Consider the following 25713-nt stretch of genomic DNA (forward strand, 5'->3'; position numbering starts at 1 on the left):
GAACTACTATATATAACAAGTTGTACAAAATGTCAACAGCTATGAAAGTGCTCTATATAATTTATTAAGCACAAACCTGTAATGTTTTAACACAGAAGTTATCTGATGACTGACTTTTTCTTTATAGCAGATGAGTCAATTGTCCCGCTGACAGATTCTAAACTCATTTTAATACCATTCAAATTTGTTCTGCTGAAGCTCAGTATTATCGAGAAAGAGAGGGGTGTGTGCATATAGTTACAGGTGGCACATTACTTACATCAAACTGCGCCAATATAGTTCCAGTGATAAGCCCCTCTGCTAGCTGAATCATAGATTCCCTCAGAGCATTATCATCCTGATGGACAGCATCCAGTGGGGATTTCTCAGGGATGTACTGGAAGTCAGGCTCACTCTCCAGCTTCTCTTCCACCACATCATAGACAGCTACAATTAATAAAGGTAGAAAGGACGTGGGAGGCTCTAACCTGACATGTTTTGTTATAACAGTGAATGCTTATATTTTAAAATTAAGAAAAATAGCAAGTCAGTATTTCTTCTACAGGAAAAATTGTGTTAGAGTAACATCAATCAACCATAAGCAACAAAAAATTCAGTATTGAAACCATTATGGTCCACCTAAAAGTAAGTTTAGTATACTGTCAAGTAAAATGAATTTTTACTTAATCAAGACTGCTAAAAATCTGCTGCCTAACCTTCATCATATCTTGCCTTGTTTACTGTAACCTTGTCCTCTCTGGTCTCCCAAATTGCAACATCACATTCTTCAAGTCACAGTAGTACCTAAGCTTGTATTCTTTGTTTAGTTTTTCTCTTTGCATGAAATTAGGCAGACCATTAGTTAGAATGGCTCTCGGAATATGACAGATGAATATACAAAGAACAATGAAAAATCTTAAAATGTATATAATGTAAAGTAACAAAATCAAGTAAAGGAAGCCAGGATAATTTGTCTGGTGGAGTGATTTCAACTATTCCAATTAGTGTCTGTGATTAGGTAGTGGAGCAGAATTAAAACAGCTTGCCCCTGATGCTTAGCAATATTCTAAAAGTATATATTGTGTGAATACACTGTACAATCTTGTTTTCTTTAAGCATTTTCTTTTGTAAGGATATATTTTAAGTCCTTGATTACTGTCACATATATATGAAAATTTCCAACAAACACCCAACAACATTGCCATTTTCAGATAAACTATCCTCTACACTACAATGAATTTGTACAGTCATCTGGCCAGTTTGTACTGAACAAGACGCAGGAATAAATTTTAAGTTGACCCCTCTTGCTAAGAATAGCTGATTTTTCATATCCCAATTTTTGGCCTTTAAAATTTGTTTTGAAAACTTAACTATTACAGGCATGTAGGCTTAGAGTACAAATTCTTCTTCTGTATTCATATGTTATTGAAATGCTGACTTCTTGTTGTACTTTTATATACATTTTTCCAATGAGGAGCTCCTTTTTGTAAAGGCTATTACCATCCTTGTCCCAGGTCACACCATAAATGTTACAGAGAGGAGGGAAGATTTGTTGCATTACATATAAATCACTCACCATTGGGTCGAACTAGGAGCACAAGTTCCCCTGAGTGCTTCTCACAGCTCTCTTTAATAAACGTAACAACTTGATCATGGGTATGTTCCGCTATATCCCTGCCATTTATCAGTACAACCTGGTCCCCTTCATTCAAACGAGGGACACAGAAGTCAGCCTGCAATATTAAACAAATTAAGTTTAACCAACCCAGAGCACTATAAACAAAGCTTTTGTGTTTTGCTACTGTAAAACAGCAACATAAGAAACAGGAATATGCATTTTGGCAGACTCACTGAAAAGGCTGCAACATTGGATCAAATGATATATTAAGTGTTACACAACACAGCAGACAGTGCCATTACGTGAACATTTCAAGTCTGGGGTGGGAGGGGAATCTGTCACTTCAACATGCCTTCCTGTTGCTGTTATTTCCTGGTCCTTTTAAGTATGCTAAAGCTGAATGGTGGGATAAGGTCTTCAGTGTTTGAATTATATTCTGCATTAACACTGGAGGTGCAGGACAAACACACATATTTCAGAAGGGAGGGCAGCAGCTTGGCAAAAACCTTGTCCAATTCAATTTCACAAACCTAAGGGTGCAAGCTTCTAATGTCACATTTGTGGCAACAAAAAGATCTGGCTCAAAGGAAATGCACCAAATCCAGGTATTGTGTGAAAAGAACCAGCAAGTGAAAGGTATTATTGAAGTTACAATTTAAGCACAATTTTAGAGAGGAAAGGGCAATGCAGTCACCATTTATAATCTTGACAGCACTGCTAGATATTTAATCCATCCATACAAAATTAACTGCACTACAAACCAACTTGTAGTATAGAAAGTAAATTAGGAAAAAATTAAGGATATCAACATATACATTTTAATTATTTTATTTAGATCAAAGCTATTTCTTAAATGTAAGCAAATGTGTGTCTTATTCTATTTATTTCTGACAGGCACAGAACACAAAATGATACCACAAAGGTTGATTACCAGGTTATTATTACTGGCAATTACCTACCAAAATATTGTGCCTAGTTTGAAGACATTAGTGGTACTCACTGGACAACAGAAACAACAGAATCAGAAGTGACAAATGATTCATTATGTCTGATTTAATCTAAATGTTGGCATTGCCCACAACTGCACATCAGTAAAAACAAAAGGATTTTGCAATTTAACATAAATTTCTCAGTACAGATTGTTACAAAAATCCCATGAATGTTCTAAATTAAAAAAGTATGCTGAATGAGTTTTAGAATCAGTGTGATATTATATATCAGAGTCAAGAAACAGCAATTGTAACTTCTTGTAATCACTTTCAGCGATTGTTACCTTGAGCATTTTTAGTAGTAGTAGTGGTAGTGGTAGTAGTAGTATATGCACCAAACTAAAAATATGAACTTTAACTTTCCTTAAACAAAAAAAAAAAGACAACTCAAAGACAGCAAATGTATCAAAATAAAAACCACAGTCAAGTAGTGCTTTAAAGACTAACAAAATAATTTATTAGGTGATGAGCTTGCGTGGGACAGACCCACTTCTTCAGGTCTGTCCCACAAAAGCTCATCACCTAATAAATTATTTTGTTCGTCTTTAAAGTGCTATTTGACTGATTTTTTGTTTCGATAGAATATAGACTAACATGGCTCTCTCTCTGTTACTATACAGAAAATGTAAGCATTTTACTTTTATTTATTACAGGAAATCATAGGAGAATATGTACGTGATATTGGGGAGAATATCCTACCTGTACTTTATTTTCGTTCCATTGTTCTCCTTTAATTAGCCAAAAGTATTTTTAACATTATGTTTTAAATATGTTTAATTCTGACAATTTAGTGGCCATTTGTCAAGTCAGGCAATTAAAGAACAAGCTGTCAAAAAGATATGGGATACACTACCCTAAAGGTAGTATGTTAGAACAATTTCATTCCTAGCAAGCATGGTCAGAATGTTCCCCAACAAGGCAAAAACACGCAAAAGAAAAGACTTAGAATAATTATGATCACACACATCTAATTAGAGAGCCAAGATGCGTGATGTAGTATCTTTTATTGGACCAATATCAGTTGGAGAGAAAGCAGCTCTCAAGCCTGTCTCTCTCACCAACCGAGAAGTTGGTCCAATAAAAGGTAGTACTCAACCATCTAGTCTCTCTAATATCCTGGGATCTACACGGCCACAACACTGCACACTTCTAATTAAAGCACTGCCATTTCCAAATTTCTCTGACAACTTACTGGTGTTCCTGGAGCTACCCTGGACACTATCACAGGCATCTTCTGGTCACAGCCTCCCTTTAAAGAAAATTCAACAAGTCACAAATCATGAGCATGGCTGAACACCCTTCAAAATAAAGAAACATCTATTTTTCCATTACCTTTACATTGAAGCCAAATCTTCCATTTTCATCTGGTTTCATTCTGATCAAAACAAGATTGTCATGGGGAACACCACCATTAGGCTAAACAAACAGGAAATATATAGCATTACACGTAATTTGTTCCAGGTAACAAAGGTTTTAAAGAAAAATTACTCTAGTACAACAGTTCTTCCAAATATCCTCACAAAACATCAAATAATTGCTATTGGGCCCTGAGAAAACTGCAGTAACCATGCAAATTGTTTATCTCACTTTGGTTTGATTTGGGGGACCATGCACAGTCAGTGGCAGGGAGTTCCTGGCCCTTTACTCCTCCTTCCCAGGAAGAGCTTTGAAATATTTATGTGAGGTTTACTACTCATGCTCCCAGGCTATGTTGGGAGGAATATGAAGCACCCTAAGCTGGCGGCCCATTATGATTAGCATCCCCTCTCCACCTTACCAGGTAATTTATTTGATTAAGGCAACATCACAAATGTCTCCCTATATCCCATAAACTTATCTCCTCCCACATACAAATGTAATTATACACAATTTCTATGCCTCATTCAGCATTTTCAGAACAGGACTGACTGACCCATGTGGTATGACACAGATATTTGTGGAAGCTAACAGACCTGAACTGTGTGCCTGTCAACAAAGTGCTATTTCAATGGCTTTGAATTTGGTTGAACTAGCATACTTATCCTACCTCACAGGGACCAAAGTGGATTAGTCATTGTACAGCATTTAGTGGAGGATGTAAAGTGTTAAATATTAAACAGTGTTACTTCAAAGTTAAAAGGATTTGTATTCAATGTTTTAAGAACTCAACTGGCCTATACCACATGGGATTATTTTAACCCTGCACAGTTCAAATTGCAAAAGAACTCTATGGTGTGTAGTTGCAGGGGCTGGAAAGTTCACCTGGAGGATTACCAGAGAAACTTGAACCTTCAAAAGACACCTCCTGCCCACAAACCAGTCAACCTACCACCTGATACACCTACATAGTAGAAAGCCCTTGATTCCAGAAAACAGTTAACCAACACACATTTGAAGAGTGGGCAAATTTATAGTGATACTTCTGGTTATAGAACACTAAAAGGATTGCTTTCAAATTGGTTTTAGGCATTTATGGGCATAACCACCTCCAAAGGCTCAAAAAAGGAAGTGGTTGTCAGAGGGGTGTTTAAAATCTCACAAATGAAGTAAAAGCCCTTGCTTCAATATTTGCTCCAAAGACCCCATAACTGGGTTCATTAGACATGAGGAAGCAAATGAATTAAAGAGGGGAAAATGTGGATTTTTCCTTCAAATAATATTCTATAGTGCAGCAGGTTGAAAGAATAAATTTTATTTGTTCAAAAACTTTTTAAAGCAACTCTTAAAAAAGGCAACATGGAGTCCTGGGTTTATGGTGTCTCCTGAATTTTTAGATCAAATACTTTTGGGGTTTCAAATAAAAAGATGCTTTGCGTAACTGAAACCACTGCAACTTTTACTTTAAGCTGAGCTTTTTCCTTTATCATGACTTTCAAATTTAAGGACTCAGTACACCAAGTTAGACCTGCAATTATACCTGTGTGGTTCCATTATCGTTAGGGGTTGAGTGCTGATTTATCTCATTGTAGCCTAATAAGTATCTTTTATGGGTCCAGCCTCTGTTGGTGAGAAAGAAAAGCTCCTCATCTTACACACAGTTCTTCTACAGATCAGCTCAAGGCTGAGCCCAGTTCATGCAGAAATGAAACAGCCCTATAGCCAGAGCCAAAGTCAGCTGCTAAGGGGCAGTCATGGGTTTAATCTTTGCTGTTTAGAAATGCCCTAATATCCTGGGACTGACAGTTACAAGACCACTGCATACACACTGGAAAATGATACTTTACTTTGCCATCATTCAGAGCAGACCCACATTTTAACATGACTCCAAAGAGCATAAATATAGGAACAAATGGCTAGAACTTCTATTTTACGGTTTAATTTAAACAAAACGTATGCAGTTTTTCCAACTTTCACAATTTTATTGTAAGTGCACAGTATCTGGAACAGGTTGAACCTCTCTAGTCCAGCACTCTCTTGCCTGGCAACGTGTAATCTGGCATGATTTCAGTTTAACGTGCGACCTAACTGAACCTCTGAAAAGCTCAAAAAAACAGAGAGAAGAAAATAACCCAAATTTACTCTTCTTAAAACCTTAATTTTAGGAGTTCTGAATCATGATTTTTGCAAGTGTGACACTGGCAATCTCAGTAATTACGCATCTGCCACTTTTTAAACCCATGGAAAAATTCACTACCAAAATGGGAGCTTAGTTAGAAACATCTAAGTATGGGGAAACCAAGCATAATAGCATTAAATGATGCCCCTACAATGTCTTTGAATGACAATTTACTTTAGTGAAACTGACAGAGGACGATTGGAAAAAAGATGGAAAGATTAGTGGGAGGCCAGTGAACAAATTTGCTTTTACTATAATTTATATTTTTACACACACACACAGGCTGCAATGTAATGAATGCACCTGAATCCCACCAAGATGTATCAATAAGTTATTTCTACACATGCAGAACCATCATCCAGAGGAAAAACACGAGGATCAAACTTGACCATCAGCTTACTGTGGATTTTTCAGGCGACGAGGGAATATCAAATGTTTCATTAATATGGTTATCCAGTTCTTGCTGGGAGTGTGAATAATGAATTTGGTTCCAACTGTTCTTTTTAGATTGTTTGGGTGGTAATGCAGGAGGCTGTCCATCTATAGGAGTCTCTTGGGATCTAGATACAAAAATAAAATGTCAGAGGGGGGGAAAAATAACCAGAAAAGTCTTAGAACTCTAAGTAAATTGAAACAGTGGCTGAAAGTACCTCAGAGTTCAAGGGTTCCAACAAAATCTGATGTGTTATCTGAAGGGTTTAATTTTGTGGATATGATTGCTACAGCTTATATGCAAATGCATATGTTATGTAGAGTGTATTTTAAAAAGAATTCCGAACACAAAAATTAATTCAGCTGGAGTACTCTTGTTCAATGTACTTTTTTTTAAACAGTTTACTCACTGTTTTAATCCACTTGATCAATATGCTGGAGATTGCTTCATAAATCACATACATACCTAGTAATATAGTTTATTTGTAAAACAAATGAACATATATTTTATTTTTTCCCCCCAAGGAGAAAGGCAATTTTTCACATCTTAGCCCCTTTAAAAATAAAATTTCAGTTTTGAGCAAATCAGCACTTAAACCTGACAATCCTCATTTGTACTTTTAGCAGCAAGATGATTTCAAATCCAAAGCAGCATGGAAAAACTTCATACACTTTGCATACTAGCTTCACATTTGTCTCCCAAGTACTAAACATATGATTGCATATTCAATTCACAATTTCCCCCTGTCTAATTTGCAATTAACTACATATTATTTAGCAGGATATTTTAAAAAAATATTGCCTTGCATACCAAATTTAGCTGAAGAGAAAATACATAAGACAATTTTTAAAAAGGCATTTTTTAATCAGGATTTACCCAGTGCTTTTTTTTTTTTTTTTGGTGGGTGGGGGCAGGGTGGAGTAAAAAACTACGAGTCAGTACTCAGCCCCCACCATGCCCCCTGCTAGGGTTCCTGCAGCTGGGGTTGCTGCTGCCTGGTAGAAATACCACAACTGGGGCTGTTGATGTGCCAGTATTAAGTACCAGTACAAAAAAAGCACTGGATTTACCTAACTGAATAGTACAATCACAAGTTCATATTTTTAGACTAGCATGCACACTTGTTAGGTTTCAAACTGTAGTGCTGTAGCTTGAAAATACACAGCATAATCTTTTATGTTTATTACAGTGTGACCACATTTCCCCTATGCTGAATATGGGAAACCTGGTATTCAAGAGTTCAACAGCAATCAGAACTTTGCAGTACAAATGTTCAACTTAGCATTGAGTTGAAAGCCCCCATTAAAAATAAATACTTTATAGTTGGATTTTTTATTTACCTTCTTATCTTTAAGGCTTAACGTTTCACACAGGGAGAAGTGACATCCCACATTCCCATACAGCTCTCTCAAATTGGGGGTGAGGTGAGGGAGACAACTGATTGACCTAAGCCTCCCTTGCCTGGCCCTTTCTGCTTTCCATGCATGACTGGGTCCCTGGGATGAACTCTCCTCACCTGATAACTGATCTTTTCAACACATGGGTGAAGGACACACACACTCATCCCCCACGACACACCCTCAGCGCCCTGATTTCTGCCACTGGTCACACTGGAATGTGGCGAGCTGTAGCCTTTTGGCACTGTACAGGAATGGGATGGGAGCTGCTTCCTGGGAAGGGGCGTGGGAGAGATGGCCTGGTCCCTGTCTCTGCAAAGCTCATTTTTTATTCTCTCTCCCCCCTATCCTGTGTTGCCGGAAGCAGCTTTTCCCTTCCTGCCCACAGCATCAAAAGGCAGCTAACACCCCAGGCAGTTGCTGGCCACCAACATAACTCAGCCGCCTCCTCATCCCCTACCACACTACGGGACATGTAGAAAGAGGTTAAGCTCTAAGGATGAAGAGTGCAAGAGGGACCAAGTAACCCGAATATAGGGACTTCAGCAAACATGGCCAGATAGGTGACTCAGCAGGGGAGAGGGCCAATGGTACAGAACAGCCCCACATTCCCAGGGGGCAGAAACAGGCTGGAAATGTCTTCTCCCCAGCACTCTAAAGCAGAGGTGTGCAATGTTTGGCCCCTTGGAGGGGTGCAAAATTTCAAAAGGGGTGCAGAGCAATTGACTGCTGCATATCAGGCTCATTCATATAATTAAAAATGTTGAAATATGTTACTGGTTTTCTGTAGGTGTATTCACATTTATATATCAATTAAAAGATTTTACATCTGACATTTTCTTACACATGCCAAAAGGTTCTCTCTCTTTTTTTTTTTAATATGAGCATAACTGAAATTTAATTAGACAGTTTACTCACCCCTGCTCTAAAGCATAGCTGAGGGGCAGAAATACTTCCTAAAGCCAGTGCTGAGCAACACCTTGCTCTGCCAGTGCTCTGCCAGACTAATGTCCTGGTCCCGATAATCTTGAGTTTTCTGGAGCACCAGCCTGGCCAGAAGCATGGCTGGGGGGGAGGAGGAGAGGAGCACCAGTCAAACTGTTGTTGAGCTGAATGGCTCCCAACAGCGGCTGGTTCTCTGCATAGTGCTGGGAGTAAGCTGCACTCCCTTTCTGGGGATATAGAAGAGCAGGGGAGCTGGAGGGGGGAAGGGGCAAACAGAGAGAGAACAGTGAGAGGAGGAGAATATAAATGTGTGATGGGTGGCCAGCAAAAGACAAGTAACTGGCCACTGCCTGACACCTGAATGCACTTACCAACTATGGCAACACACAGCATACAGCGATTAATGGCCAGGAAGGGGGTGGGGGGGAAGGGCCCTGGTGGCCACAAGCCTGCCTGTAGCAGGGGGAGTGAGCGTGGCTAGCCCACACACTGTAACTTTGCTCTGCCACCAGCCTTGCATGTCTAGCCCCCCTTCATTAGTCGTTGGATCCCCTCTGTTTACCACTGCTGGGTGGGCAGCTGGTGAGCAGGGGTTCAGCCATCAGCAGGATCTACCAGTACTTAGAGGGTGTGGAGGGCAGAGAAGACAGAAAATGCAGGACAAGAAATGCACGAAAAAAGTTGCAACACCTCTGGGGGGCAAATTGGGTGTGTGTGTGGGGGAAATGGGCTTAAATAAGGAACTGTCCCTTTAAAAATGAAAGACCTGGTCACCCTACTATTCTCATGACCATTTTCTATGGCATAAGAATGTAACTATAATTTTCTCAAGACAAAAGCAGGACTCATCTTTCATTTCAAGCATTTATACTCATAAGTGAAGGGGAAGATTTTTCAGAAGCACAAAGTAGTAGTTAGATGCTTAACTCCCACGGGTTTGAAAATCAGCCCCTAAATACCAACCATAGTAGAAACCTTCCCATCCACCAATTGCATTAAAGCTATTTTTATTAAGTTCCTAACACATTATGACTCAGATGGAGTGCTACAATACAGGTAGGATCTAACCCTGAAAATACTTAGACACATAAACAACTTTACCCACATGAATAGCCCCACTCAGCTGATCTGACCACATATAAGCCTTATTTTGCTAACAGTTAATTATGAGACATTTTAACATTGCAACTCAATTTACTGCAAGATTTAAAGTGTCTTGGACAGCCACATGTGAAAGTCAATACTGTATAATTTATTCCACTGTATTTAAAGCAAAACACAAATCACAGGGCTATGGTCATTAGATAAAAATGAAAGATGATGGCTGTTATCCCAGTAACAAAGAAGTGAACATATGTATTTTCTGACAAGATACCGGATATCACACAGGAATGATTCAAATGGGACAGGGGTGTACAAGTTAACCTACAGGTAAAGACATGCATAGCCCACATGTAGTGATGACAGAACCATGTACTCCCCCACTCTTGAGGCCAGGTCAGCACAGATTCCAGTTATGAGCCTAGGGATTTGTGGGACCATGCAGACCCTCCTCCTGCCTGGGGTGCAAGGGGAAGGGAACACTTCCTTTGGCCCATGTTGCCACAGAAATACCCTTTGCAGGGGAAGCAAATGGGGACTGATTGAATAGCTGAAATCAGTAAGGTGGTATTTTACAAGATACAACAGTCACGGGGTGCAGCCTTTGCTGCCCTTCTGACCCCAGTTTTTCAGCTTTGTTTGCTTCCTCTGCATTGACACCCATCTTGGCAAACTTAACCATTCAATTTAAATATAGCAATAATTAATATCTATCAATTTTGAAAGATATCTACACTAAATTTCCAATTTTATTAAATTAAAAATTTTGTACTAGCAGGACAGTTGAACCCCCCCCCCCACCCCATACTATTTGTTCAAACTATAATTACTGAAGAAGCAGAGATTCGGAGATGCAGGAAACGAAACATACTGAATAAGCAAATTTCCTGATGTAATTTCCATAAAGTACTCAGTAACTTATCAGAAAGGGCTTCATGTTTTACTTTTCCCTTTCTGCAAAGTTCCAACAACAGCAGTGGAATCAGTTTTTCATCAGTTTTTGTGGCAAGAGAGAGAGAAACTAATTACTAATTAACTTTCAGATCTGCTATACATTATTTAGGCGCTGGCCCATTATAAGTACTTCAGAGTTTTTTTTTAAATTGTCTGCATATTTACACAGTCAACAGTTTGGCTTGGCACAGTTTACTCGTCCTTTAAAATGATGGGTAAGAAGTTGTTTTCCTGTAAAATGTTAACTGCTGGAAGTCTGCGATATTAAAAAGTTCAAAAATCACAAATAACTCCAAAAACAAAGTAAAATCGTGATCTTTGTGGCTGCCAATCTGCATATATGAGTTAATGAAAACTGCAAATTTCCTAGAGAAGATACAAATTAACAGCACACATTTGGAAAAAAAAAAAAAGATAATTAAATGAGCACTTTGGTAGTAAAGTGTAAAGGACTATAACATATTAGCATAATGAATTGTGAGAACTAAGAATCAACCCTTGAGCAAAACCTTCATTGCTTTATATTTGCTCAGTCAGCTCTGAATTTCCTCATGAATGCTTAGACAATGAAATGAAAGCAGCCTATTTTACAGTCAAAGCAGCTGTTACTACATTCAGCAATTTGCATAATAAAAACATAACCCCCCTTACCGTCCCCTACAATGACAAACTTTCCATGTATGTGTTATAAATATCTAGTCTGCCTTTTAATTTACCAATAGAAATTTTCATATTTGTAGCATGAATTTATTAAATTTAATGCCCATCATGTATTTTTAAAATTACCATAGGAGTTAGTTATCTCAGGAAATGGCAATTAGAAACATCAACATAACGTGAAATAGCAAGAGGAATAAGACCTGTAATATCTTAAGAAATGTCAGTTATTCAGAGTACTTCAATATGAATATATTTCTACCCTGTTTTACAAGAGAAGCTTTCCTCTTTTTGGTGTGGAGGATCACGCATAAAAAAGAAAAGTTGCCAGAATGTTAAATGTAGGATTTGAAAGTTTATTACACCAATTACAAGAAATACCTGTAATTTGTGCTGATAGCACAATTGTGTCTGCAATAAACTAGGCTTCATTGACCCTAAACATTACAGGTAGAGGATATACGGTCTCTAGCTTTAAATTTATTTAAAACCCATTCACCACAAATATGCACTGAGACATTTTATTTACAGACCTTTCCATTCTTGTAGAAGAGTCAATCTAAATGAATTCAGTAATTTCAGCATGTTATTACAAGTATTCCATGATAAAAGTAATCAGAACACAATTCAGTAAACCCACTAGATTATTTGCTTAAAACAACACAATAAAGAATAAATTTTTCCAGCGGTATAAAGTGTATTCTGAAAATTAAAATGAATTCAATCTGTAATGCAGGGTTTCTCCTCTAGGATATTCCAGATACGAACAAACAAAGCCACAAGAGTCCCAACAGCTATAGCTTTCTTAGACTGCATCTACACTAGGAGATACAATAGATATTAATAAATTCGATTGTAACTCTCTAACTTATAAATTCAATTTTGACTATCCTCACCTCCTCCTCAAAGTTGACTTACGGCTGCCATACTTGATTGGCAAACATTGACTGTTGCAGTAGTGCATTGTGGGAACCTATCCCACAGTTCCCTCATCCGTATAGCATGCTGGGTATGCTCGCTGGTCTTTGACATCTTCCCACATTGCATTTTCCTCATTTCCACTCCCTCGTTAAGCAAACATTCATTTTTTCCCCATCAGAAGGAAGGAAAAGTAGGGCATCCCCAGAGATGGCAAACAGAAATCTCTTCTGTAACTGAATTCTCAACTGGCGATCCACTGACTGTCCCCCCCTTCCATGATTGCATCCAATCCCCAAAAATAACCCAGGGACCCTGAGAAGTTTGAAGAAAGATGATAGTAAAGTTTTTGAAAAAAAGAAGAGTTACTGAGGGGAGTGTATTCGGCTTTTCAGTGCACTATAAGGCTTCTTGTCACAGGTTGTGTCCTCAACGGGTCATCTACCGACTTTCCCCCCCTCCCCCGATTGCTTCCAGTCCTTGAAAATGACACAGGGATAGACTATTTTCACCTGGCCCTCTACCCGCTCTTTTCTAACTTTGTACCCTTTCACACAGGGAAAAGAGGATAGGAAAGTCTAGGAAAAAAGATTTTTATCTTCCCTCTTCACTACACAGACACTGTCAACGCAGGGTATGGCAATGAAATCTCATACACTGAACTGATAACGGAAACAGGAATCTCAACCAGCCCTCTAGCTGCTGTTTTTCAGGTCCAAAGCATGAAGAAAGATAGGAAATGGTAGAAAAAAGATTTTATAACAAAAATATCAAAGCAACAGATGTCTTCAATGGGCAGCAAGCCTCCGAAAATATTTTTGGTGGGGGAGGGGCTGTTGTCTGCAGCTGCAGGGCTGGATGAAGTACCTGCTGAGGGAGACTTCTCCCCTGGCCGCAGCAAGCCCCTAAATATCTTAGCCACCAGGGCAGACTTCCCCTCAGCAGCAGCAGCAAGCCTCATGGGCCCTTTGCTAGAGGCGTGGGGTGGATTCAGTGCAGGGGGGATGGCAGGGCAGCTAAAGTAGTCCCACCCAAATATCTTAGCCACTAGAAGAGACTCTGAAAATCTTTCCCTCCCTTGGAGCCCTGACTGTGCACAAGCCAGGACAAAATGCTGGCTAGAAGCATGGTCAGAAACCAAATGGCAGGCACATCCTTTTATTGAGTTGGGGGCTATCCACACAATGTGGCTGAGCATGGGAAAGACCCCAAGAGTTTGGCACCTGTGGTGGAGGTAGGGGAGTTCACACATAAATGTAAACTGCAGATAAGAAGTTTCTCAGTGTCTTACGCAAGCACGACCCCCACAACAGCCTTGCTGCCATGTATTGTGGTGGGTCAGTCGCTGGGACCATGCAGCACAGAAGAAAATACCAAATGTAGAGACAGAACCACAAACTCTGTGCAGGGGCTATCTGTAATGGTAGATGTCCTCACAGCACTAATACCAAAAGAAAGACATTTCTCATGCTCTCATCCAAACATGATTCCACAGCCACAGGCTTCCTGGTCCTGATCTGAAATTCACAATCTTCCTGTTACCTAATTCCTGTGCACCTAAAGAGCAGTGGCCAGAGTGAAGCACTAAGGGCATTGTGGGTTACATATGGGACACCTCGGGAGGCTAATAAATTTGATTTTAAGACGTGGTGCTGCCATGCTGGCCTTTAATCAAACTTTTGAATTTGAGCGTGATGCTATATTCATCAGGTACTGACAATATTGTGATACTGATATTAGTGCTCCCTAAATCGAGCTAATGGTATTTACTGTGAAGACAGTTGCATGGTAATATCAAGCTAACTGCCTTAAATTCGAATTTATCTCATAGTATAGACGCAGTCTTAGTTTCTTAACTCTAAGACCTGAAATTTACAGTGCAAAGAAGTTTTTATTTTAAACATAAAAAGCGCATTTCTAGTATGTATTTTAATGCATAAAAGTGGTATGCAACGTTACCCAGACTTAGCTTGGTGCAAGGTGATGTAAAGCTAGCTACCTGCCCACAGATTTTTTTTTTTTTTAAATTATGATCAATGAACATTTATCATTACCTAATCCTGAATCGATAACATGTTGGCATATCGAAGAACCAATGAGGTAAATTTTTCAAGAGTGCATAAATGACTTAGGAGCCTTTCAAGACTCACTTGTGTTGACTTACAAGAAATTTCCAAACTCATGCTACTAAAGACCTTTACATCACACTACAAAATAAAGTATTCCGCTTCCTGCAAAAATTTCCTGCATACATGCAGTGATACTCACATAACCCCACTAGACGTACATGAATAATTTTAATATGTGAGTGTAGTCTTAGACCACTAACAGTTGAAATAGAGGCTCTTGCTCTGACAACTGTCTTTATGACAACTCTATTAATGTTCCTTAAAATATTTATTTGTAAATTGTGCTTTCTGGTCCTGGTTTTATTGATAAAGATTAAATGGAACTAAAACTTACGTAGGTAGGGATCATCTCTATCTAGGCCTCAATGTGGCTACCGTAATAAAATAATAAATGGTTGAACTCACGGTGACGATTCCAGAATGATGCTATTAGCTTGGGTGGAGGATGGAGATCTGTGATTTGCAAAAACTTCACTTGGTGAGGTGTGAACTACATGGTCCACTAAATGTCCAACAGAAGATGGCCGTAACCGGGCTCCCTCTTGAGTAAATGTAGAGTTGCGACTAAATGGAAAAAGAATAATTACACTGATGGAAAGTTCTCCAAGACTGATGATTTTCATCTGGCCTAAAACTATAAATGTACACTTTAAGAAGGAAAGTAATTTGTTTAATGTAAGCATATATTCATACACAGTTTTACTGAATAACTTTAAACAATGAATTGTAATTCCATTAATTCAATTTCACTCAATTTCTTTCAATTTCAGTATTTCAAATGCCCAAACTCTTTATTATTTAAAAAAAATACTGAAACAATAACCAAAACAGACACAATGAAGAATGGCTTATTGATCACTTCATACAATGCATAAAAACCCTCACTTGCCACAATTACGAAACATGTAAATATGCCTAGAGCACTTTAAAGAAAAGTTCTGCTTATAATAGTATCTCTGTGGATAGACTGGCAGACTATCCTGGTTCTACTTAAGTTAATGGCCAAACTATCATTAACTTTAACATGGCCAAGATTTAAGCCCTGCATTCTATTCCAGCCATCAATCTTATTATGTCCCCCCATTATATTCACACTTCTTGCATTCAATTTTAAATGCCTTGAGATCTATGAGTGAAAAATGATTTATAATCTATTATTAATATTAAGCAAATACTTTAACTATAAAACATTTCAGATATCAGCATAATACTCTTTGGAATAAATGCTTGCTTTGTTTTATTCTGAAGATGAGACACATTCAGTTAAATTCTAAAATGATTCTTGAATAACAATTATACAGATGAGGGCTTTATTAATGTCATCTCTTCAACCATATGTATCATCTCCATGCCCTGTCTGCACTGTCAAATACATTAGATATATTGTAATTATAGTCCAGATTTTAGCTGTCATTCAAGAAAGCTTCCAGAGAAATTCTTCAAACTATTACAGTATTTAGTGCCAAATATTACAATTTTTATAGGTTTGAAGCCTCAGATTGTCTAGAATTAGTATACTAAAGACAGTGAGCAAAAGCAAAATTTCACTGTATTCCACAGAGATGTTAACACCTTGTTCGTAAAAACTTCCTTGTGGGGGAAAAACACATTTATTTTGTTAATGAACTAATGTTTTGTTTTAACACAGGGATAATTGACAAATAAGATGTCAACTGACAACCGTGACTGGAGACAGGATGCTCCATTCTACTTACTGATTTGGGGTTCCAGGTGGAGATCGTGATGGTAGGCTCTGTGTTTCTAACCTGTCATCAGACAATGAATTCCTACTCACTACCTCCCAGTCCATCCCACTCATCAATTTTCGTGCCAAGGGTTTACTTGGAGATCTACAAAAATGAAGTAAATAACTAATCTGAAATTGCATCAGGTAATTACAAAATTACACAAGAAAATTCTGAAAGTTCTCTCATGAAAATCCAAAGACCATTTGAGGTAGAAAGATAAAGATAACATTACATAGTTAAAATATAGTACTTTCAATATGAATTTACCATGCTGTATTTCCTGTTTTTGCCACAAGAGAATCGACATTTCCCTATAAAATATAACAGCTATATTTGAATATTACTTAGCATTTGAGTTAGTACAACAATTTGGATGTTACACTAACTGGTTTTAAAAGGATTTTGTTGAGATGCTTTCTACAGAATTAAACAACGTATTTAGTCTAGATGTAATTAACAGCAACACACCTTCCTTTCAAGCTAGTGCAGTAAAGAGACTTCAAATTTGGCATATAAATTAACAGTAAGAGGTAAAAACTATTTTTGTGCAAAAATAAAAATGAAATTAATTATCATGCTCTGAAGAAAGCCACAGAAAACTAAAGGTAGAAATCACAGAAACAGAGATTTTATAAACAAACACAAAAATATATCAAATTTTGGATTAGAAAAATCTGATACTTCACTGCAGCTAAGAATGTGAACATCCACCACAGAGTTACAAGCACAAATTTTCATATTCACTACTATGCTTAAACCATTCATTTTAAAAGGGAAACTGTGCATTCTAGTATTAATGACATCTGTAATTCTTTCACAGCTTTAAAGCAATTTTGCACTAAACAACCTACTTTGTAGATACTAAACTCTGAAAGCCTTCCTCCAGGCTTTATTCACCTGCAACAGATGAGTAAAGATGAAAACAACTTTCTCGTAGATAAAGAAAGGTCATGTTTTGTTTTTTTTTTTAAAGTACAATCAGTATGAGTCTGGAGAAAAAAAAATCACCTTGTTGAATGTACTCATGTTCTGATGTCTTGGAATACTACTCTCTGTTACAACTGTAGACAACTGCAGTGTTTATCAGCAAAGTTTTGTTTCAAATATTCGATTAACAGTTCTAACCTCACAGACCCACCCACTTATGCTTGCTGCCTCCGTTTCCTGTTCGTTGGGGAAATTTCAAAGAAAATGTTACCACACTGAAGCCTGAGCTTTTGAATGCTGCGGCATTTTGGTTTCTGATCCCAGTGCTGATTTTTAGTATCTCTGTCTGGCTCCTCAGTCTCTCTCTGGATAATTTTTAGGTAAAATCTGAAATATATTAGCTATTTATTATATTTTTCTTCTACATTACTTTTATTGATGAGATTATGCAAAATAAATTTCTAATGATGGAAGAATGTAAGCCACCAAATGAATGTTTATAAAACCTCTGAAAGTTCAGTAAAAGCCTACATCTGCATGCCTCAGAGGGTGAGTTATCATCTCCGTTAAAAGGAACAGTCATCTGTAATGAGGCAGAGTGGCCTCATTCTGTACTTGAGAGAGAGAAACCACTATCCTGGTCCCTGGTGGGTAGAGCCAGACCTGCCCTCACGCCCCTCACCAGATGTACTGGGGTGAGACAGGAAGTACAGAGAGAGGGCCCTGAAGCTCATTTGGGCAGAAAACATTAGGTGTCAGGGAATCAATGTATTTCAGCAGAATTGGTGATACCAGCCCAGAGACACAGGGATGCATGAGGTGCCTGAATTAGATTTAGGACAATGGAGACTGTACTCTCACAGACAGATGCCAGGTAAAACAGGTCTGTGTTTGGGGCTCCTAGATGTTGCTCACAATACAAATATTACCTTTCCTTTTGGGGCAAGCACTACAGTTTGATGATCCACCAAAGAGTAATCCAAGTATTTTCCTAAGTGCCGTAAGGAAGAACATACAACCCACCAACAGATCACTTTATTAATATTTTGGGAAAATTTTCACATAATTTTGTTTTTATCTATGGATAGTGTGGCACACAAACCCTGTTCTGTTGCTTTGTTCTTACACGTCACTGTGGTTTATGGATGTCCTGTGACATACATTTGAGAGAAAGATGGTTCTAATGTGAGTGGAAAATTAACAGTATCCACACAATATCTGTTACAGGTGGTAGATGGTCTGATTAATACAGTTGTGTCCTCTTGGGAGCAGAATAAGTTGCTATTAAAGGCAAGGTTTACATTTTTAGCAAGAGGATTTTTCCTTGTTGTTCTGACTCAGATGTATTCATCTGTAAGGCAGAAAAGTACATTCTGGAAATAAATGCCTACATCTCCCATTTTAATACTAGAAGTACTGGGAAAGCTTCACTCTATAACCTGTATTTGGGAACCATGTCCTGCTTGGCAGGTGAACTCTAATGGGAAAGTCCATTGCTGACTGAGATGATCAACTCCTTATTTAAGGAGAAGCGAGTTTGCTGGTTAGTACTGGTTCTGCTCAAGAAACAACTCAAAACAGATAATTTAACCAATTCTTTACTTCCTTTTACAAGTGAGACAACACTCCTGCTACTGAAACATATCTAGTTAGGTGGGGAGAAAAGAGTGAGTGAGTGAATTTGGACATCAGGATCTGTGAGCAAAAATAAAAATAAATGGCAAGCTAATACATGATTCCTTTTCCTTATCAAACTAGCTACATAAGCAGATAAATACGTCTCTCGACAGCTCCTACTATTTAAGGAGCTATATTTCAAAACTACTAAAATTTAGGACCCAATATACTGTATTTTTTGGTTTGTTCAACCAGGTAAGATGTTCACTAGAATTGCAGTTACAAATCTGAGGCATGATCCCCAAGTCAAGAGAGGTAAATGAGAATCTTCCCACAGACCTTAATGGAATTTGGATGAAGAAATAATCTTGAAGCACAATTATGCAGAAACAATAGCAATTACTACAGGTTTTTTGTAGTTCGGTATTGTTTTATTTATTCATGTATGTGGCAGCTATTACTCTTCAGGACAGTTGCTCACAAGAGTAATGAAACAACCGCATCTGCTCCAATCCTACTGACAGAGACCAAAAACTTCACGATCTCTGCCAGGCGTTCGTAAAACAATCATCCACTGGGATAAGTTTAAAAAAAAACAGATTGGCAGGGACCAATGGATACCCAGAAACCAGCTACTTCTAGACAGGCCCAAGAATGTCCACAACAGAACAACACTTCTCATCACCTATAGCCCCCAACTCAAACCCCTCCAGGGCATTATAGACAAATCTACAACCTGTATTGGAACACGATGTTGCACTCTCAAGCTCTGGGTGAGAGACCTGCTCTTTCCCACAAACAACTGTTTAACCTCAGGAAAATTCTCAGTAGCAACCACACAGCACACCAAAGAAATACTAATCTTGGAACTTTTCCTTGCAACAAACCCCCTTGACAACTATGTCCACATATTTACACTGGAGACCCCATCACTGGACATAATTGTCAGTTACACCATCAGGGGCTCATATTCCTGCACTTTCCCCAATGGGATATATGACATCTTGTGCCAGCAATGTGTCTCTGCTATGTATATTGGACAATCACTTTGCCAAAGAATGAATGGACATAAATCAGACATTAGGAATCTGAATACACACAAACCTGTCAGTGAGCATTTCAATCTAGCAGGTCACAGCATCCAAAACTTAAAAGTCTGTATTCTAAAACAAAGTGACTAACACCAGATTGAAAAAGGGAGATACTGAATTGGAGTTCACTCTAAAGTTTGTTACTTTTCACTTTGGACTCAAAGATACAAATTATCTTTCACATTACACGGACTGTTTCCCCATTTTTGATATTCATAGTGATCCCAGCCAGTCCACTTAACTTAATAGACGCTTGCAGAAACTATTTTTCTTCCCTCCTTCCCCTCCCAACTCCTTCTGCCCTATCTAGCTGATTCTTCAGTTTTTATTTCATATTTTTCTACCCGTCTGTTAAATTCTCTTCATGTCAGTTATCATTTATCAGGATTTTTCTGATTTGAAGAAGTAGGTCTGTCCCACAAAAGCCCACCAGTGCGGCGTTTGAGCTCTGGAGCTGCATGTGGCTCTTGGAGCCTTTAGGTGCAGCTCTTCATAATCGCACATGTGGCCTGGCTCTGGAGAGTGAGTAAAACTGAGGGAGGAGGGGGGGCTCTATGGTGAATACAGAAGGACCACAACCACACGTGTGGCAATCTCTGAATTACAATTGGACACCACTGCTTTAAAGTGCTACAGAACTGCTTTTTTTGTTTTGTGAGGATACCGATTAACACCGCTACCTCTGAGACTATTCCCTCACACAGGCTGTTAGGAAAACAACAAATTCTGCTAGACTCCAGACTGAGCCCTGTGCGACACGAGATAGCTATTAGCTTGCTGTCAAACAGACTATTATGAGAACTGTTTTCCAATCAGTTATGCAACACACCTGATAGTAATTTAATCTAAACCATATTTCCCTGATTTGCTTATGAAACTGTCATGTGGTATTTTCTCCAAAGCCTTACTAAAATAAAGCTCACCACATCTACTGCTTCTCTCCCATTTGCTATGCCATAATCCTGTCACAGAAGAAAATTTGGCTATTTGGCATGATTTGTTTTTGATAATTCCATGTTGGCTATTACTTATTACTAAGGCTGCAAGTTAGTCTTGAAGAGCACAGATTTTGTGACTTCTGCAGCAGTCAGTGCAGCTTGGCTGGGGGTCACTGGATGAGCTCAGGCAGCCCCTGAAGCAGCCTGCACCTACTGCTGATGGGGCACTTTCCTGCCATTGTGTCCAACCTCCCGCAGCAGAGGGATCTGGGTGTGTGAGGCAGCTCAGGCTGGGATATAGCATGTGAGGTGCTTATCTCACGGGGCTCCCTGCAAGTAGCAACATCCCTCTCCCTTAGCTCCTTGGCAGATGCAGCTCTGCACACTGCCTCTACCTGCACGCACTACCCCTACATCTCCCACTGCCCACGGTTTTTAGGTAATGGAACTGCGAGAGCTGGCAGCCTTAAGCCACTCTGAAAATTTTGATCAGGGTATGTAGTAAAAGTTAAGTACAGATCATAGGCCATAAATTTTTGTTTACCACCCATGACCTGTCCATGCTTTTACTAAAAAATACCCATGACAAACATTTATCATCTAGCTGCTTACAAATTAATAATTTTTATATTAAATACTACATATTCGACTAAATAGTCATCATCCCATACTCCTAGAGCATTTGTCCCAACATTCTTGGTTTCAGAGAGTAAGCTGTGCTAGTCTATACACTATCAAAACAAAAAGCAGTCAAGTAGCACTTTAAAGACTAGCAAAATAGTTTATTCGGTGAGCTTTCGTGGGACAGACCCACTTCTTCAGACCATAGCCAGACCAGAACAGACTCAATATTTAAGACACAGAGAACCAAAAACAGTAAGCAAGGAGGACAAATCAGAAAAAGATAATTTTTCTCATTTGTCCTCCTTGCTTACTGTTTTTGGTTCTCTGTGTCTTAAATATTGAGTCTGTTCTGGTCTGGCTATGGTCTGAAGAAGTGGGTCTGTCCCACGAAAGCTCACCGAATAAACTATTTTGCTAGTCTTTAAAGTGCTACTTGACTGCTTTTTGTTTTGATTCTTGGTTTCGTAACACACAGCAACATAGATTATCTACAACGCGAACTTGCTCAACCAGTATCAACTGTAATAGCTACAGAAACACTAACTGCCACCATCTGAAAAAGAATCCACACAAAACAAAACAATAAGCTATGTCTGGTGAGGCAGAGAATTCAGAAGTGACAAATGTCACAAAACAACAGTGAAAGCTGGGGAACAAGAATTAGCCTCTATATTAATGTGAAGGAACTAACATAACTCAATATTCAAGTTTGGAATTTAAACTAAGCAAAGATACAGTTCCCAGAGAAATTGTTCTTCAGTTCACTTTTCCAAATGTAGTGTGTTTTACAAATATCTTATATCATGATTTTTTATTCTGAGGAATCCCAAAACACCTTACAAATTAATATGCCAAAAATACACAGACTGATTCATTCAATGAAGTCAATCAACTCTGGGATATAGGCATCAGATGTTTATTACTTAACAACAAATTGAAACAGCTTAGATTAATTGTGAGGAAAAATGCTGCATTCAGGTGAAACTGCAGGAGGGATTTTACATTGATGCTTGAATTTAACAAATCTGCTCTTACAAACAGATATTCAGTGGAATGTTGGAGCAGTCACACTCAACTTTACCGTTCTTCAAGAAGATAGGTTCCCAAGCTGCAGAGCCCAAGGCACCGTGAGGCATTAGTTTAGCACTGACTCAAAGAGAAAGGTCCTACCTACTGAATTTCAAACATTTCCTGAGGCATCCGTGTATTCCTGGAGGAAAAATATGGGCTCTGCCCAACCATGCTGAGCTTGAGATCTGACACAATGACAGTAAAACACGAACAGCATTTTCAACTAGTCAGAAATTTTTTAAAAGCTGTAACTGTAGAGAAGTTCTTATTCACAGTTTTGCTCAGTCTAGGGCGACCATATCTCCCTCTCCTAAACACAGGGCAGGGAGTTATGAGGGTGGCTCCTCCAACCCCCAGGGACCCGGAAGGATGCTGCAGCCACCAGCAATACCTGGGAGCCCCAGGAAAGTGGCAGACGCTGGCGATCCCCTGGAGAAGCGGCAACTGTAGGCGATCCCTGGGAACCCAGGGAAGTGGCAGGTGCCCAAGCTCCCTCAGCTTCCCCAAGGATTTGGGGGGGGGGGGAGGGGGAGAAAATACAGGACAATTAGTCCCTTTTTAAAAAAAAAAAAAAGAGTCAGGATGCCTTTCTGGCATCCCAAATACAGGACGGATGGTCACCCTCACTGAGTCACTATTATAGCATTCTTCAACATAAAAAATAAAAAGGCTAACAGACAAATGAAAAAGCCTCAAAAATTCAAAGTAAATCACTCATATAAAGTTAAGCACTTGAACACACAGATTGTAGTACTAGTCCTGCCCCCAAAAACCAACCCACTATAGTGATGGGCATTCATGAAGAGCTCAGCAAAAAGCACAGCGAAAGCGACACACACAATGAGAAAAGGAATAAATAAATAAAAAAATATGGAAAGAATGCAGCCATGGGAAAAATATCAGCATTGCACAAAATATACAACAAAGATCAAAATAAAAAGAGTGAGAATCAAATTATTCACTTAAATCAAAACTTACAGCAGTGAAATTCATACAAAACATTTCATTTTTTGGACAAATTTATTAGCCTTGTTAAACTAATATTTAACTATTTTTATAAAACAAATTAAGCAGACAACTAAAAATCTAAACTATTATGAGCAGAGCTTGTACAGGTTGAAGCCCTCTAGTCCTGCAACATCCATGGTCTGGCATGATTTTAATTAGCTGGATGTCCATTTGTCATGGGTGTGGCCAAGTTACCAGCTGCCTCATAAAGCTGGTTACAGTTACCAGTCCTAGCACTCAGTACTCTTTGCTGTTTAGCTCTAATTTACCCCTAAATATCTTCTAATAGCCCAGGAAACAGTGGAAGTGTTGGTAATGCTGCTACACAGTATTGACCTCCCATGGTTTGGCAAATTCTCAAGTTCAGTACTTGAGTGCAGAGGAGGGATCACTCAGTGGTTTGAGCATTGGTCTGTTAAACCCCTGCTTGTGAGGTTCAATCCTTGAAGGGAGGCCATTTAGGGAGCAGGGGCAAATAGAGGAAAAAATAAAAGGGAATTTGTGTTTGGTCCTGTCAAGAGGGCAGGGGACTGGACTTGATGACCTCCCAAGGTCTCTTCCAAATCTATGACGGGTATCTACATATATTCTCAGGTCCCTAGGGTGCCAGAGTAGAGATGCTCAACTTGTAGCAACAACTATAGTTAAGGCTACTTAATGTAAGACATTTTTTGGTTGTTCATACCTTCCCAGGATGATTTTTTTTAAATATATCAAGGAAGTTGCTAACAAAACCATTTCAGTCATTGCAGATTATAACACCAGCGAAAAATAGATTGTTAGCAAAAAAAACCCAGTAGTTCTGCCAATGCTATTATTTTTCACTTGTCTGTGTTTTAAAAGAATTCTATTACTTCACAAGTTCTGGAGGAGGGACTTGAAATTGGGCAGAGGGATGATCCCTGGATCAGGATGGTATCTCTTGCTGATCTGTGAAAATCTACCCACATTTGGCAGTTACAAGCTTCTGAAATTGTTACTTGCACATAATCAGTAGAGTTTATCAAAGGCTGGCTGCTAAAATCTCTCCTGCTGCAGGCCCCTCTTGTACCGAGGAGGCTCTCAGACCAATAAAAATTTCATACATGCCAACTGCACTCGATGCTTCTAACTCATGATCTCTTCATGTTCTAGGCATCTGTGCCTAGATGTTCTGGCAAGGACATGCAGTAGTAGTAGTAGTCATCTCTTTAGCCTAACTTAAGTTGCACTCTTTTGTACATTCAGAATGAAAATGCCGAATTTATGCCCTTAGCCTTAATCTCCAACCACTAAAACCACAATCTCCTCTCCCTTCCCCTGCCCCCAAAGCCTGGAGTGGAATCCACAATTCTTAAATCACATCACTATGCTGTCTTGCCAACAATTCGGGCAGGATCCTTCTCTTGTAGGGGCTGATGTAAATAGTAATAGTAGGCTGTTATCCTCCAGCAACTTTATTCTTTTGTCCTAAGAGATAGGCATCTGTGCTTTGGATTTAAAGGCCTTGGGTTCCATGCTCATATCCACATGGTTTCACTTGATGAAATATGGAAACGATACACAAAGACCCACATTAAAACATGTTTAAGGTTGTGAATTCAAGCACTTTAATTTTAAATTGGGCCAGAATAGAGGTTACCAGTGAAACACCCAACACACGTGCATATGCAGCCACATGGCTGGGAAGAGCTGCTGCTGTGTGGCGCTGACTCCTACGAATGGTGGTATCACACTCGTCTCCTTTGGCTGTAGTGGCTCTTGGAAGCAGAGCCCTGCAGATCAGTGGATACCAATGTCTAACTGCAGGCAGGCATTTGGATCTGTGTAGGCCTCTAGTTTGGGGCCAGGACAGGCAGGGAGTCTGCTTTGGCCTCACTATGCCAGCAACCTGGAGCCGCTGGTAACAAGTGCCACTCTGTGGGAGTCTGCACCACAAGCCTCAGCTCCCTCCAAGAACTAGTACTCCCTGTAGCATCTCTGTCCAAGTCCTGACACCCCTCCCAGTGCCTGTACCTCACACCATCTCCTGCACCCCAAGCTCTAGACCTGAGC

At 39.1% G+C, this 25713-nt stretch overlaps 1 protein-coding gene across 1 annotated transcript in view; it reads right to left on the reverse strand.

Annotated features, from left to right (window-relative positions):
• PTPN4 (protein tyrosine phosphatase non-receptor type 4) overlaps positions 1–25713 on the reverse strand; it is a 167384-nt gene that overhangs the window by 37153 nt on the left and 104518 nt on the right. The window contains exons 14-20 of the mRNA XM_075001253.1: positions 16371–16505; positions 15061–15219; positions 6522–6681; positions 3919–4002; positions 3779–3835; positions 1556–1712; positions 260–426 (exon numbers count right to left, since the gene is read on the reverse strand). Of these exons, the coding sequence (XP_074857354.1) occupies positions 260–426; positions 1556–1712; positions 3779–3835; positions 3919–4002; positions 6522–6681; positions 15061–15219; positions 16371–16505 (919 nt within the window). The remainder of the gene's footprint in view (positions 1–259; positions 427–1555; positions 1713–3778; positions 3836–3918; positions 4003–6521; positions 6682–15060; positions 15220–16370; positions 16506–25713) is intronic.

This window comes from Carettochelys insculpta, chromosome 8, assembly GCF_033958435.1.
Source record: "Carettochelys insculpta isolate YL-2023 chromosome 8, ASM3395843v1, whole genome shotgun sequence".
In the NCBI taxonomy this organism is placed as follows: Eukaryota; Metazoa; Chordata; order Testudines; family Carettochelyidae; genus Carettochelys; species Carettochelys insculpta.